The sequence below is a fragment of the Bufo gargarizans genome, chromosome 3 (assembly GCF_014858855.1).
Source record: "Bufo gargarizans isolate SCDJY-AF-19 chromosome 3, ASM1485885v1, whole genome shotgun sequence".
Taxonomy (NCBI): Eukaryota; Metazoa; Chordata; class Amphibia; order Anura; family Bufonidae; genus Bufo; species Bufo gargarizans.
The window spans coordinates 80207489-80225287 of record NC_058082.1 but is presented as its reverse complement, the minus strand read 5'-3'; the positions used below and the strand labels follow the sequence as shown (position 1 = coordinate 80225287).

Here is a 17799-nt window from a genome sequence, read left to right as displayed (position 1 = left end):
TGTAGAAACCAGTGTCAGGCAGCTGCTGCCAAGGCCAATAAGATAATGGGTTGCATCAAAAGGGACATAGATGCCCGTGATAAGAACATAGTCCTACCACTTTACAAATCGCTAGTCAGACCACACATGGAGTACTGTGTACAGTTCTGGGCTCCAGTGAACAAGGCAGACACAGCAGAGCTGGAGAGGGTTCAGAGGAGGGCAACTAAAGTAATAACTGGAATGGGTGGACTACAGTACCCAGAAAGATTATGAAAATTAGGGTTATTCACTTTAGAAAAAAAAGACGACTGAGGGGAGATCTAATTACTATGTATAAATATATCAGGGGTCAGGATAAATAGATGATGAGGTTTGTACACAAACATAGAAGAGGATTCTTTACGGTAAGAGCAGTGAGACTATGGAACTCTCTGCCTGAGGAGGTGGTGATGGTGAGTTCAATACAAGAGTTCAAGAGGGGCCTGGATGTATTTCTGGAGGGTAATAATATTATAGGTTATAGTTACTAGAGAGGGGTCGTTGTTCCAGGGAGTTATTCTGATTGCCTGATTGGAGTCGGGAAGGAATTTTTTTTCCCCTTAAGGCCCCCTGCACACGATCAGGATTGCGTGCGGATTTTCCGCGCGGATTTGCGTGCGGAAAATCCGCACCATAGGTCATGTACATTGTATTCTATGAGAATTTGAAATTCTCAATGCACACGATGCGGATTTTTTCCGCGCGGATTTTGACCTGCGGTGCGGATTTTAAAATCCGCGACATGTCAATTAATTTTTTTTTCCTGACCGGATTTTCTTAAGTCACTTAGTGAAATCCGCATGCGGAAAATCCGCACCGAATCCGCACCAAATCCGCACACAAATCCGCATGCAAATCCGCACCAATTCATGCGGATTGACCGCACGGATTTGCCTGTGAACACCTGCGAATTTCAGTGCGGATTCTCCGCACATGAATCCTGAACGTGTGCATGTAGCCTAAGTGGGGAAAATTGGCTTCTACCTCACAGGTTTTTTTTTTACCTTCCTCTGGATCAACTTTCAGGATATAAGGCTGAACTGGATGGACAAAAAAGTATTTTTTCGGCCTTATGTACTATGTTACTAAAAAAGACTAATATACTAATAGCATAGGATGACTCACTGTAAAAGACTGACTACCAATATAATAAGGAACTCAGCCAAGAACCTCACTGTCCTGTCACACCCAAATAGGAGGTGTAGTACATTAGGCAATACTAAAAATATCTCGGCTACATTCCAGGATCCCCAATCCTTAAAAAGCCTCTTGTAATTCTTAACCAGCTGTGTCCATCTGCCATGGGAATAAGTTAAATCATGGAGAGGGTTAAGGCAAAAGGCAGACTGGTCTCTAGGAATTAAACCTTACATGTGGAGTGGAGCAGAGCTGTTTTGCCAGGGACATTTGCTGACATTTCTGTGACAAATCTGCCACGTGTGAAAGGTTACAGATATCCAAAAAGCTGAGTAATAAACCAGTTATGCACTTAGTCAAAGAAGTCTCAGTTGAAGTTTCCATAAAGACTGAACTGAGAGAATTAGCTCTATCCGACCATAGTACCATATGTGGCACATTTCTCCATGTAGTACGTACACCCGCACACGACCATACCTGCAACGGCTCCGGAGCAAATTGTGGCTATCACTGGAGTTTTGCTCTTTTTACTGACTTTGGCTAAAAATTTAAATAGCAGCCCGTCGTCTGCCATGGCATAAATCACTCGAGGCATGGGGAACATGGAACCGAGGAGACTGTAATAGAAAAGAGAAGGAATAGTCACTGAAGAGTTAGTAAGTGACAATGCGTCCGGTAGGAACATGGACTCAGTATCTGTCTGTCTCATATCCATCCATCTATCTAATTTAGCTCATATCTATCTACATATCTATCATCTTCAATCTATTATGTTATCTCTGTACATAGATTCAACCATTTGGGATTTTTGCATTCCGACTGAGGATATTAAAAATGTTATTTACTGATGGGATAACCCCTGTCCATATGCCTTATTAAAGGGGTTATCTGGCCTTGAAGCTGACAACCTCTGTGGTTTAGGAAAAACACAGACCCATTGAAATGAATGGCTCAGGATTGTCGGAATGCTATGTGTTCACTACACGCATCACATCCGGATGGAAAACTCAGCTATGTAAATGAGGCCTAAGGCCAGCAAAGGAGATAATATGGACAATCACAATACATTAGTAAGGGTACTTTCACACTTGCGTTGTTTGATTCCGGCAGGCAGTTCCGTTGCGATCAGGCAAACTGTATGCAAACGCATGTCATTTTTTTCTGACTGATCAGGCATTTTTCGGACTGATCGGGATCCTGATCAGTCTGAAAAAAATGCATTGCAATACCGGAGCTGTTTTCCCGGAAAAACTGATCCGGTGTTTATTTTTTCCACATTTTTAAAGGTCTGCGCATGTGCAGACCGGAAGGACGGATCCGGCATTGCGGTATTTTGAATGCACTAATACATTCCTATGGAAAAAAATTCAGGCAAGTGGTATTATCTCCGTCCTGAAAAGTCAAAAAGACTTGAACTGAAGACATCCTGAACGGATTGCTCTCCATTCAGAATGCATTAGGATAAAACTGGTCAGTTCTATTCCAGTGTACCTGTTCCACGTGTTAACCAGGAATTTATCGCCGTTTACTTATGGCTCTTTTAATCTATGCCCTAATGAATGATTCATACTACTTACCTGTTCCCGCCACTCCGTTCCTGTACCTAGTTCCCGTTTGGTCATCTTCTGGTCCCCAGATTGTTGTCTTCTGGACACGGTATGGACTTGGTCACATCTGCCACTGCAGCCATTCACTGACTTCAGCGGAGATGTGCTGCTGGGGAAAATATCAGCGCTGAAGCTAGTGGTTGGATGCAGTGGAGCAGGTGACCGTGCCTATCCGTGACCAGAAGTATACAGTCCTGCCCTGAGACGGGAAGAGGTGTGGGTCGGTCGGGATTTAGTTCAGAGTCACATTCTGATGGTTGCTATTCACCATATTTAACCCATTGCAACTTTATGTATGCAAAAATGCCAAAACCTACCTGGTAGAAAGTGCACATAGAGATCCTACAGCCACGGCATATTTTGCCCCAGACCATCCCACATAATTGAAAGCCACAGGCAATGGACTGCTGTTATCGAGAAGATAATAAGGCATCATAAGTGTGAGTGCTGCAGACACCCCAAAGTAGGCCACAAAACAGATGAGTAGAGATGCGACAATGCCAATCGGGATAGCTTTCTGAGGGTTCTTCACTTCTTCACCTAATAGCCAAAGAGACATAATTACAAAACCAAGGACAATAGACATGTATTTCCACCACTCATCTCGCATGTACCCTTACCTGTGGTGGCAATGCAGTCAAAGCCAACAAAGGCATAGAAGCAGGTAGCAGCTCCAGAGAGGACACCGGCAAAACCATACGGCATAAATCCACCAGCTCCATAATTCCAGGTGCCCTCTTGTGTAATACTGAAAAATGTTTATAATATCTGATTGTGAGTGACACTAGATTTTAAGAGAGGGAAGCAAGACAATCGCAGGGACTGCAAAACTACACAATGACCAACTCTGTCCAACTTTGAAGACCCTGACACACATCGTGTACCAATGGAGCCACATGATACTTACAGCAAAGTATAATTTTCCTGCATTACTACAGCGTTAAATTATTAATTTGTGTCTGCCTGCAGCTGCCACTAGAGGGAGCTTAACAGTTTACAGCATACTGGATTTTCTATGGTGTTTAGTGTACAGTATGCAGTAATGCAACAATCTGGTAACAAGCTAATAAACAGGTTGTCGGGGCCTATGAACATCAAGAGGGGGGTCCCTCCACTCTGGAAACCCCCTACTATGAGCCAGGAGCATACGTAAGAGTGTCTCCCGTTCTGGCGCATCTGAACCAACAATGTATTACATAGCCAACCATTCATCTAAATGGCCGCCATGTAACACTACCTTTCACCTGCCCTGGCCACTGCATGGGAAATGCTGGACCGTTGGTGTCAGGGCTTGGGGCAATCAGATGATTGTCATGGGGGCTGTATTCTGACATGGGTTGTCTCTGATGGAACAGCCCCTTTAAGCTCCCCCTAGTGGCGGCTGCAGGTAGACTGAATATTAGCATCTAACTATTTAGGATTTTGGAGTCCTGTATCTTTGATCTCCTATTAAAAATAGATTAATTAGCACAGACTTGTGTACTTAGCTTATAAGAAACAAAACATTTGTCAAGGGTTAAAGCAATGGATACAGCAGTCAAAGGGATCAGGGATACTATCGGAATACACCTACCACTACATACTTCTGTCTGGGAAAGCTAAGGGAGGGGAGGTGGCTGTCTTCCATCACTAGAGGTCCAAAAGTTGGTACCACCCCAATATCCTGAATGAAGGGTTGCCAGTACCACCAGGCATACAAAGAGATTATAGTAAGCCTCAGTGACATTCAGTAGTCACGATTATACCTCAGCCCACTGACTCTGGCCCACACTGAAATGTCAGCCCTATGAGATTACTGAAAGAAGCTTGTGCAAACATTAAAACCTTCACACTCGTATGACATACGACACCGGCTGCTTCATTATGAATGGTTTCCCCTTTCGCTAAGTGAATAGCTGCTACGCGTATGACATACAAGGCGCTCATTGGATATTGAGGATAACAGCTGAGAGCTTCCAAAACGTACTTGTCTGATGTCGTAATGTTGGTTCCATTGAAGTCATTCTCCGAGAGCTGCCAGTTCTTAATTGTTCCTTTCACAAATCCAGATACGATGACAAAAGCCAGGACCAGCACATTGATACATGTGAATACCTTGTTGACCAGAGCAGATTCTTTCACGCCAATGCATAAGAGAGCTGAGGAACAGTGAAGAAGATGATGATGACAACTATGCCGGGATTGGGCAAAACAAGGTGCCATCTAGGCCTGCACAATATATCGCCATATTGCAATCGCCAATTGGCAGACCCAAAAATGCTGCAATTGTATTACCATATTTTTCGCTTTATAAGACAAACTTTTTTCCCCCCAAAGTGGGGGGAAAATGGCAGTGCGTCTTATAAAGCGATGGTTGACTTTTTACGTGGTTGACACGGATGTATCGCCGGCCGCTATGCTGCACAGCGCGGCCGGCGATACATCAGTTACAGTGCGGGGAGGGAGGAGGGGCTGGAGGAAAGTCGTTATTTTAATGAACAAATGTTCTTCTATTTATTCTGTTTATCTGTTCTGTGCAGTGCCATTAAGAAAATTGCAAGTTTTGTATTTTGTACTTTTGCAGTAATGCAAATATGTTATTTAATTTAGTAAAAGATGTTTTATTTTGAAAAACACTGTGCATTTCAGTTCTTGAGTTAGGCTACTTTCACACTTGCGGCAGGACGGATCCGACAGGCTGTTCACCCTGTCGGATCCGTCCTGCGGCTATTTCGCCGTGCCGCCGGACCGCCACTCCGTCCCCATTGACTCTAATGGGGACGGGGGCGGAGCTCCAGTGCAGCACGGCGAAAGGCCGCCGGACTAAAATTACTGCATGTCAGGCTTTTTAGTCCGGCGGCTTTCGCCGTGCTGAACCGGAGCTCAGTCCCCGTCCCCATTCTAGTCATTCACATGTACAATACCAGAAATTTCAACAACAAAAATGATATATTTAAAAAATAAATAAAAACAGTTTGTAAATGTACTCCAAGGATATTACTGTATCACCCCTCTCCCCCAAGGAGGACTAAAGGGACACGTCCATCAAAAAAAAAAGCTTTGACAAATTAACAGCCCGAGTATTCTCAATAATATCAATTAAAAAACAAAGGTGGATGGTTTTCTGGATATAATTCTTTGAAATAACACCATGTATTCTACTTCCTGTCTTAACTAACTTCCTCCTCACTTGACTATTTCAATCGGAACATCACTGTGACCAGAGAAGGAAGGAGGATTAGTGACTCAATTAGATCATGACACTGATAAGTGCAATGCTCTTCTACTCTTGTATGAGCATCTTTATCTAGGCCTATCAAGAGAAGAACAGAGCGGTCATACTATCATGCCAATTCTACATCTACTATTATCATGGGGATTACACCGCAGATGGCATCATCCCCTCACAGCAGCAGTAAACAGACAATGGATTACCTACTTATACAGGAGATTTTATCCCCTCTTCTGACTGCTGCAGAAGGACAATACTTTGTATTTCATTTTCAATTATATAGTACTGCTGAAATGAGAGGAAAAACAGCCCAAAATTCTTATAAAAATTGATTTCTATGAATATTGGGGGCCATTTGTCAAGTACTGGCATTATATGCCTGTTATATATCTAATGTGCTTAATTTATGATAAGGCACAGACCTTGTAAAAAATTAGGCACATTCTCCTGCAGTCCGTGTGCCTAGTCAGGATTTAAACCAGTAATCCGGTGTAAATGACAGTAAATGTGCTGGTGCTTATGACCCTACTCGTACTATGCTACCACCAATCCCCCTTTTCAGACAGTGGCGAGGGTGCCATAGAAACACCACTTGTGCCTAAATTTAACAGCAGCAGAGTTAAAAATTGAGTTGGATTGTGACTTTTCACGCCAGTTTCTGGCATAGGGGGCTATAATAAATGACCGCCATTTAGTTTAACACTATACCCCTTTCTGATGGAAGTGTCCTCATCTACCAGTAATATTTAAGACCTTTTCACAATGGGGTATACGTGCTCGCAATCAGCTGATGAATGCGCAAACACTCATTTGTCAGATGATCGCATTTTAAATCATCATTTGTCTGCAGCACATGTCCCTGTGTAAACAAGGATGTTCACCCGTAGAAGAATGATCACCATGTGCTATACTGTCATCTGCCTGTGGAGAAGCACCCTTAGTGATCAACACATTCACCTACATAAGGCATTTGTCATCAAAATAAGTTGCACAATCTTGTAAAGCTGTAATTCTTGGTAAAAATCAAGGTCAATTATTCCAGTGTAGCCATTTTTTGTTATTAACTATATATTGGTCCTCTCCAGAATTTCTACTTTTATAAACCTTACCTGTCAGTACTACGATTAGGATGACTGAGAACAGGTCGGGATACTTGGCCAATACCCCCGGCAAATTCATGGCAAAATGCTGTTCACAGAAATGCTCTATTTGTCTGCCGATAAGTTCGTCAAATGTCGCACTCCAGGCACGGGCCACACTTGAGGTGCCTGAAAGATAAGGGGGCGACATGTTAAAGATATTTCCATCTAGAATTCCACTTTAGTCTAGAACTATTTTGGGGAAAACTGGGTGACTGACAACCAATATGCTCCTAAAAGGACTGTCATGGAAGCCCAAATAGCAGTTCAGCCTTGTGATGTGGCAATGCAAGAGAAGACTATGTACCTCTACATCTGGGCAGATTTGCAAGTGAGAAGACAAAAAAATAAAAAATAAAGGATTGGCAAACCCTGTTGTAGTCATTTTGCTTGCCCCCAGAAATAAATATTTCTTATATATAAGAAATTTTCATGTGAAATGGTCTTCAGCTTCAATAGTTGACACATGGATATGCCAGGATCGGAGTGGCAGTGTATACTGCTATAAGGTATCCTGCAGATCTTACATTTTAGGTGATATTTCACTTGGTAACTGGCATCCATGTAACCACCTCCTTTGACAGATCTGAACAATCACTGAAAGCTCTTCACATAGAATCAGCCTTCCAATATTCAAGCATTGGATATGATGTAAGGTAATCAACTGCTGGAATGTCTAGAAGACTCTGGTTTTGCTCAACACAGACAATGAAATATTATTTTATAGTTTAGAATTCAGAACTTTACAGCAGGTACTTATATACTCATATATAATTGTATAGACACTACACTGAAATACAGAGCTATCAGTAGTGCCTGGGCAATGGAAAAATCGCACCATGGAATCCGAATCAGCAATGTCAGACTGGGGTTCCTTGGGCCCACCAGAGGAAATTATACTCGAGACCAACTCCCAAAGTCTAAAAGGTTTTAAATAAAATAGACCCTAGTGGTAAATGACTGGCTTAAAGGGAGACAATAGTTTTATTTTTTCCTCCTGGATCTTTGGGGTCCACTATGGCATCCCTATGGGCCCACTGGAGGATCATCTGGTACTCTGGCGGGTCAGTCCAACCCCACACATCAGAAATCTGAGGAGGACAGTCATATTTCTACTGTGGACTTCAAGTTTCAACCACTGTGGTTTTACATGCATATTAACCCCATTCCATGGGTCTAATCCACCTGGAATCCACATTTTCATACTTTTTAGCAAAAGTTGAGTGTTTCACGGGCTGCATTATTATTCACTTTATAGGTCTAATATTTGTATCGAAGTTAACATCATAACTAAACTTACCAATAACATAAGACAGAATTAAATTCCAGCCCGTTATAAAAGCCAGGAATTCCCCCACGGTGACATAACTGTACAGGTAGGCAGAGCCCGTTTTGGGAACTCTTGCGCCAAATTCTGCATAACATAATCCAGCAAGAACAGAAGCTAGAGCAGCGATGAGGAAACACAGAACGATAGCGGGTCCGGCATTTTCCCGTGCCACAGCTCCAGCTAAGACATACACCCCGGCACCAAGAGTGCTGCCCACTCCAAGAGCTACTAGATCAAACGTGTTGAGGCATCGTGCCAATCTGCTCTCCTTAGAGTCAGATCCCACAACCTTACGACGAAACAATTGCTGTCCGAAACCGCGAAGAACGTTGCAGCTCATGTTGATCTGAAAAACAAAGAGAGGAACATTTAATAACCAGTAAAATATGGCTACAATGTATCCAAAGAGTCCAGGATTACTATTCGGAACTGATGGATACATTTATTCTTTAGTAACAATTCAACAAACCATTAACAGCAAGGGTTTGTAGACGACTACCCCTACAGGAACCACAACTTTACCACACACGGAGGTGAAATCTGACCCAATGTTTATGACATAATTAGGGGGTAAATATAGGAACAAATCTGACTCTTTGGTATCAGATTGTTAGGATGGAAGCAATAGTATTATTAACTGTGACATGACATTTCTTTTTTTCACTCCTCCTTTTTTCGCCCCATCGCTACCTTTGTCTTTGTTCTACATCTGGTAATGCAGCTCAACCTCTTCACTAGAAGAAGTTATGTATTCCACCATAAGAACGTATTACGTACCCACAGAATAGGTACAATTATTTGATTGATGGGGGTCTTCCACTGATCACGAGAGTGGGGTCTGAGTCCCTGGAGTGAATGATGTGCCTTTGGCACATTCTCATGGTCTGTGGGGGTCCCAGCAGTCAGACCACCCCCCTCCGATCAGATGTTTATCTGCTATCCTGTGGATAACCAATCAGTTCTTATGGTGGGAGCTTGGCAGACAAGTGGAGGATCAGCCGGACACAAACCTCAGAATGCGGCAGTTTGTGTCCGGCCAGTTCTCCGCTTGTCTGCCGGAATGCATACAGGTCTTCGCCAGATCCCATTATATTTAATAGGGCTGGTGGACATTCCGTCTGCATCTGGCAGCGCCGGATCCAGAGAATTTCGGCAGACTGTTCTCTGCTGGAACAGCCTGATGGAATTTAAACCGGAGATGTGAAAGAAGCCTTATGGCATAGGCCTGCAATTACCACCTCTGGAGAAGCGTGGAGATGTTTCTTGTGGGAAACTTTTTTTTAAATGCATATCACTCTTTGCAAAAGGAAACGAAGAAAGTAAAAAGGATTTAATGTATTCATTATGCGTAATCACTAACACATCATATGAGCAATATATCTATACAAATGATGTTAAGTGCAAAATTCAAAGTGCATAAAAGACGTACCCAAAAAAAAACAAAAAAAACACACACACACACACACACACAACAAGAAAAACTTATCTATGTTGATAGGGATATTATACCCTCCGATTTTACAATAGCCACACATTTATCTTTGTGGCCTTGGAGCTACTGGTGAGAACTTTTTGATAGACGTTAGTAAATGACCACAAGATATAATGTTCCGTCAATGACAGGAACAGGTTTAGGCTACTTTCACACTAGCGTTCATAGGTCCGTTCGTGAGCTCCGTTTGAAGGAGCTCACGAGCGGACCCGAACGCCTCCGTCCAGCCCTGATGCAGTCTGAATGGAGCGGATCCGCTCAGACTGCATCAGTCTGGCGGCGTTCAGCCTCCGCACGGACAGGCGGACAGCTGAACGCTGCTTGCAGCGTTCAGCTGTCCGCCTGGCCGTGCGGAGGCGTGCGGATCCGTTCAGACTTACAATGTAAGTCAATGGGAACGGATCCGCTTGAAGATGTCACCATATGGCTCAATCTTCAAGCGGATCCGTCCCCCATTGACTTTACATTGAAAGTCTGAACGGATCCGCTCAGGCTACTTGCGCACTTGCGAAATTTTTTTAAGTTATTAATGCAGACGGATCCGTACTGAACGGAGCCTCCGTCTGCATTAATATGATCGGATCCGTTCAGAACGGATCCGATCAAGCGCAAGTGTGAAAGTAGCCTTAATCAGCCTTGACAGAAATATACCGAAGTGAAATGGAGGATCGTTTTAGTGAGCCCTGAATATAACTTAAATCTGAAAACAGAAGTCGAGCCCATAAAGCAAACAAACTATATAGCGCCAACGATTAATCATTGAACTAGTGGGAGTCAGTAAACTGCCAACCCTGAGCTATTCCCAGGAGCTGGAGACTAGTTTACCTAGGAGAACTAGTCTAAGGGCTCATGTACACGTCCGTTCCGTTTTTTCTTGCAGACCGTATGGGGAACCGATCATTTCTATGGGTCCGCCCCAAAAAAACTGAAGATACTCCGTGTGCATTCCGTGTCCGTATTTACGCTCTGCAAAAAAATAGAACATGTCCTATTATTGTCCGCATTACGGACAAGGATAGGACTGTTCTATTTGGGGCCAGCTGTTCCGTTCTGCAAAATACGGAATACACAAGGACATCATCTGTATTTTTTGCAGACCGCAAAATACATACAGTCGTGTGTATGAGCCCTAAGGGAAAAGATTTCGAACCAGAGGGTTAGAGACTTTCATAATAGGAGCAATACATTCTGCTTTTCAGTTCCATTGGAGTTTCTACACATCTCTGGCACAGGCACACTGCTGTATTACTGGTTGTATAGCCATAAAACAGGCACTGAACACTATAGCATCCTACTATAGTTCTGTAGGTCACCAAATTCATACAGAAACATATAGGAGTTGGGTACATGGAGCAGACAGAAAAATGTTCCATAGGATGCTGCATTATGGACATAATCTCCATAGAAGCATATGTGGGGTGCCATTGGCTCTGTTCTACGTGCCCCTTAGAATCAGGTTTCCTCGAGAAGACAATGGAAATTCTTAAGTTCCCTTAAGCGGTGCATTATCCACAATTTTCTGGTTAGGTGGATTTGCTGGACTTTCAGGTTCTTCTCAAGTAGCACTGGTAGAGTGTTTTTCACTACTCTGCCCATTCCCAACTAAATAACAAGAACAAAGAACAAGCAGAGTAAATACTAACGTCTGCTGCAAGTCATAGCCGACGTCAGAGCATGTAAACTAGCCGTGCAAATCTCACTCAAGACGACAAGTTAAGCCACACTAATACAGCATTGCAAACATTAATCTGTCAATTCAGCTGCAGATTACAATAGTTACGCAGCTTCACTGGCATCGGTCATGAAGCCATAAGGCGACTACTGGTAAAGTACTGGAAATACACTGTTTTTTTGTGATCATTGCAGTCAAAGCCCAGGAGCCAGGTTAAAATTACTGGGACCGAACCTCATTGTTGCATCCTATTTAAGTCTATAGAAGTTCCTGGAGTGGTCCGACTGCATTCTAAAGATTTAAGGTTCTCGGGATTCAATTCAAAATAGAAAACAGGATTGGACAGATATAATCACTTTATTAAAACAAAATTTATAGTGCTAATTATAAACTGGATCCTAGGTTTTGCTTGCTTGGTATGTTAGATTCAGATAACTTGCCACCAAATGTTACAATCTGAATCAACAGAATCTTATATCAGGCACGCAAAACCCTAGCTGCTAAATGGATACAGCCGCTTCCCCAAGCATATCGGAATTCATTACCAGAATGAATACAGTCATAAGATTGGAAAGAGGAGTATACATGAAGCGTAATAGCATGTCGAAATTTGATACCGTTTGGGGCCCCTGGATTGACAGATCTGGAGTTTGTAGTACATGGCTAACTAGTCTGAGGATCTTCTCGGGCTAGCCCGGGAGGGGAGAGATGGGGCTGATGTGCTTGTTTAAGCCTAGTGTGCTGAAGCTTTATAGTGCATAGGTGATGTCATGGTCTGTTACTAAAACACATAGGTCTTACACATGTTTATGCTTCTCTACTCACAACAAGGTCTCACAGTGGGGGGGGAGTTTGGTTGTCGGATCTTTAGGTTAAGGATCCTGTTTATTGACTATCCGGTTTTGTACAATGAGTATTTTTGCACTTTGTTGAACATAATATATGACACAAGAATTTAGTAAAATGATACATTTTTACTATTTTCTAAAAATAAACTATATCTGATAATTTTTTTATACTCCAACTTTCACGTGTCATTTGTAATAGTGGTCTCCGGGCTATCTCAGGCTCCAGGGCTCACGTGTGACCTCACCCTCTGCATTAGGATTTTGCATGCCCCTTTCACAGATGGCCCCACTGCCTCCATAATACATAAGATATGCCAGAGGTAGTTACTTATTGCATTTGCTCTGTTAAACCATACTTTCTTCATACAGATGTAGCAAATCCCATGTGGCGGTCACTTCCAGGACCATATGCGGCACGTGATCCTAACATAGGGTTAGAATACGGACCACATGTGTTTGAATCTCTCGTCACAGCACTGGCCAGAGATTCAGACTCACCCGTGTGCTGAGGGTTCTAACTCCAGGCTAGAATCATGTGCCCAACGTACTGCACGTGGTTCTGGAAGTGGCTGCCATACGGGATCATGGTGCAACCCGGATAAACCCCTTTAATACAACAAAAGCCAATGAAAAATCAACTTAAAGTTTGCTGCAACTATATAATTTAACGCATTGTCAAGTTAAAGTCTGATACCTCTGTACAAGACTATGCTGCTCCTTCCCCTTGCTCTATGCTAGAGAGTGTATACAAGATCAAGTTGTGCCAGAACACACCAAGTATTAGCACCGGTTGAGACTTAAAGGGGCTCTCTAGGAATTGAAAAAAGGAAAATACTTAATATTACCGTAGTTATAAATATATTCCCAAATACCTTTCCTTAATTATAATGCCTTCTTTTGTCTAGGGAGCAATCATTAGGAGAAATAAAATGGCTTCTGTCCTATTAGTACACACAAAGCCTGTCCTAATCACATAGGAGGACAAGTTACTTCGCAACACAGAGGTAAAGATTAGCCTCATCCTCTTCTCTACTCTGCTTGTCAGGAATTATGATCCTGAATACAGATGATAAGATCTTCAGCTGAATCTCTGTAGGAATGGAGTTCATGAGGAGACATGAAGTACAGAGTCAGACAGGAAAGACTGCAGTAATGTGAGGCTGTGCTAATGGACTGCATACAAGAGCTGCTGCTCATGACACCCACCTCCTCTCTGTACTTCATGTCTCCTCATGAAGTCCATTCCTACAGAGATTCAGCTGAAGATCATATTAAACTGAATTCAGGATCTCTATAATCCCTGACAAGCAGAGCAGAGAGGAGGATGAGGCAGTTCTTTGGCTCAGTGTTGTGAAGTAACTTGTCCTGCTGTGTAATTAGGACAGGTTTTGTGTGTACTAATAGGACGGCGGCCATTTTATTTCTCCAAATGATTGTTCCCTAGACAAAACGAGCCATTATAACTAATGAAAGGTATTTGGGAATATACTTATAATAAAGTAATATTTAAGTATTTTCATTTTTAAAATTCCTGGAGAACCCCTTTAAGGGTATATTACTGCCTGATTTTCAAGCCATTTACTGGGAGCAAGGTAATTGTCACATGTGGTTGTGCTGCAGATCAGCCAGCAAATGATCGATGGCCCTGCGCAATCAGGAATAAGCTGATAAATCAATACAACTGAACGAGGAAGGAATTACATGCGATAGCAATTCTTCCTTTCCATATACTTTGCATCGGCCAGACTAATCTACGTGTTTATCGTCAATCGGCACTTGAACAGTTCGAACGTAGGCAAGTTGGTTACACACACGAGCAGAACGTTGGCTGAACCCACTGATATCAGGCTGGGACCAGCCAACCATCTTATGTGCATGAGGGTCCCCCACTCTCCCCACCCATGGCATATGTGGGGGGAAAGAAGGATTTAGCATGCCGAATTTCAACATGCCAAGACCAGTGTTCTCACGGGAAGGTAAACCACCACCAGAGGAGTATGATGGCTGCTTATTTTGCTCACCCTACTGAGAGAACACATCCACACTCAACCAACAGCTATCTAAAGGGTAGGGTCAGTTTTAGGAGCCCTTTTGTAAGTTGGTTGGATGATAATGGCACAATGAAAAATTAGCCTATAAGTAGGTTTCCAACCAGGAGAACAGACTAGTGGCTCAACATCAAGATCTACCAATCCCTGCTCTGTGGTCTACAGGTAGATCACCATCTATTTGGCATCCAGTGATATAAAGTAATCAGCAGAATTGAGCAAATATTTAAAGCTTCTCACTGATGCGACCTGTATTGATCTCTATCACCGGGCATGTGAGATAATATTATGGTGAGAGAAGACCGGAGCAAAGCTAGTGGGGTTTTATTTTATCTAGGCCCTGCCACCAATGGCACATGGGGCAAGCCCAGAAAACCAATATTGTCTTTATCTTGCTATTAAGTCTCTATAACGCGGTCATGCTGTTTTAATGGACGCTTTCCACAAACGAAAATATTTGCTGATTATTTTTTTTTGTGTGTGTGTGAAATATTACAAGTTCTAGTCAGTTGCGCCCCAAGGTGGAATTTTACAGCTTACAAAGTAATTAGAGGGTGATCAAGGCCATGCAATGCAGAGATGGGAGGATCTGCACTAAACAATTCATTGACTTTTAGCAAAAATGACGGGTGATCGCATCTTCATGCTAATGTCAGCAAAACCGACGACTCAAGGGAAACCGGGACATGCTTACATAGAGACAACGCAGAACACTTCTTTGGGAACCGGCTGTTATCTATACGAGACGTAAGCAGATATCTATATTTACTAAAAGATTATTTAATAGTGTGAAAAAAATCATAAAAAAATTGCTGTTTCTGCCAATAGACCGAGAAACACTGATAATCCACCATGAATTAGATTATACAGGTGCTGTAACATCCCTTCCTCAACAACCTGACATGAGCAGCCTGACAGGAACGGTCACCAATAAGTAGTGTATTCAAGTGCCAAAGCGTAATATGTAGTGAGCCACTCAGCTCTGCAAGTAGAGAAGGGGTGCACAACCTGCGGCCCGGGGGCCACATGCGGCCCTTGATACCATTCTGTGCGGCCCCCAACCATCTGGTAACAGACATGTATGTCTAGGTCTTGTGGCTGCTCACATGTCTTTTACATGTATTTCTCCCATTAGCTGGAACTGTAAGTAGACATTAATGGTGTATATGGTGTGTTGAACATGCCATAAATACAGTATTTCAGTTGCTAATACCCCTTTAAATTTTATTTTCGGCCCTCATTGCCAGACTGAACCGATGTGGCCCCAAACCAGAAAACCTTGTGCATCCCTTAGTAGAGGGAACCAGTCCTGCTCACATTCTAGAACAGGTTGCTGGCGGCCAATTTAAATCATTTAACGACTCTTGAGAGACAATTGTAATTCAGTTCTTGTAGGACTACAACTTAACAGGACATGGTAGATGAAATCTACAGCCACCGATCTGTAAAATTGCTTCCCAACACTGGGCACACCCAGGGCACAATGGAGAGTCTGCTGGTCAAAAGAAATATTTCTCCTTGTCCTTCATACACATGAGCAACTCCATGGACCTTGGAAATGTTTCATATGCATTGGTCATGCCAAGATTTTTTCCTTTTAAAGACAAAGACATTTTGTCCATAATGAAATGTTAACCGCAAGCGTAACAAACTGTAGGAATGCTGAAAACCTGATATAGCCTATACCAGGGATCAGCAACCTTCAGCACTCCAGATGCTGTGAAACTACCACTCCCAGCATGCAAACTTTCTTGGCTGTTCTTGTAACTCCCATGAAAGTGAAAGGAGGATTCTGGAAGTTGCAGTTTCAGAACAGCTGGAGTGCCGGAGGTTGCTAGTCCCTGGCCTATACAAATGTAAATCTGTAACCAATACATAAAAAAAATGCATGTACAGGGGGGAACTAACTCTCCTTAGGGAGAGAGCACCTTAATCAGTGTGAGGAGACTTAAAGGCCATACAAGTTCCTCTGGAATTCTGGGAGGGAAGGGATGCAAATGAGCTCTTAACAAGCTCTGTCTCTAATGCATGTAGGTATGATCTGGTCTGCACCTAAATCAATCCCCCCCCCACGCCAACTTCTTGGTTTGGATCATTGTACCATTGAAAGAGTCTACAGAAAAAGTTGACTAAGGCTCCATTCACACGTCTGTGATGTGTTGCGGACCCGCAAATTGCGGGTCCGCAACACACCAGCCCGGCACCCCCATAGAAATGCCTATTCTTGTCCGTAAGCTGCGGACAAGAATAGGACATGTTCTATATTTTGCGGAGCTGCGGACCCGAAGATCGGGGACGCGCACCGCAATTGCGGATGCAGACAGCACACTGTGTGCTCTTCGCATCCATTCCGTCCCCATAGAGAATGAAAGGGTCCGCACCCGTTCCGCAAAATTGCGGAACGGATGCGGACACATTCTGCGGACGTGTGAATGGAGCCTTACATTGTGTGTATATATTGTATTACTTCTCATCCTAAGGCTACAGCCTGTATTTCTTTTATTCAAACTTGAAAGACATAAATAAATACAAAAAAAAATAAAAAAATCACACAATACCAACACAAACCACATATACAGAACATAATGCATCTCAGCATGGTACAGACAACATCGGTACGACCCAACACTCGCTCCCCCACAGAACACCAACTACATACAGTATTTACAATTTCAATGTACTAACATTCCTGATCCGGTTGCACCCTACCTACACATAGCAAAATACAGTAATCTTACCAAAAAATAAAAAAATCCCACACACCAACACCCCAATACAATATACATATAAAAAAAAAAATTTGGGGCCCTGAGCTGGTCCCACATCCCATGCCCCCCCCAGTACATGATAACAGACGTCCATGAACCAGCCCATGATTTTCTCATATACCCCAAAAGTCCCCAATAATCCCCCATGTCCCATAGAACCCCCCCCCCCCCCCATTTTACCCAACCTAACACTACACCCAACAACTAATATATACATCACTATACAATTCAGCCCACCACCTGGAAGGGAGACAACAGCCTAGGGTACCCCAAAGGCAAAACCCATCCAGAGGAGAGAGGCTCTACCCACCCTCAACATCTCATACTCCAGAGAGCGTACCTTCACCAGGTCTCAGAATGTTCCTACCCATCTAATCCACAGGGAGGATTTTGCGCTGCTTCGAGACGAAACATTGTGCATGCCACATGTAGTACCTGACCACTGAGCTGACTAGGCATAAAGTGCAGTGGTCCCTACCACCCAGATGTCTGAATGCTCCAGGAGAACGTCCTTCACTCACTGCGC

The 17799-nt window shown here is 43.1% G+C and overlaps 1 protein-coding gene across 1 annotated transcript in view; it reads right to left on the bottom strand.

Moving 5' to 3' along the window:
• The window catches only part of SLC7A1 (solute carrier family 7 member 1), a 47170-nt gene that overhangs the window by 13610 nt on the left and 15761 nt on the right, over window positions 1–17799 (bottom strand). The window contains exons 2-7 of the mRNA XM_044284768.1: window positions 8416–8791; window positions 7086–7244; window positions 4732–4903; window positions 3386–3513; window positions 3083–3305; window positions 1636–1775 (exon numbers count right to left, since the gene is read on the bottom strand). Coding sequence (XP_044140703.1) covers window positions 1636–1775; window positions 3083–3305; window positions 3386–3513; window positions 4732–4903; window positions 7086–7244; window positions 8416–8785 — 1192 coding nt within the window. The 5' untranslated portion in view covers window positions 8786–8791. The remainder of the gene's footprint in view (window positions 1–1635; window positions 1776–3082; window positions 3306–3385; window positions 3514–4731; window positions 4904–7085; window positions 7245–8415; window positions 8792–17799) is intronic.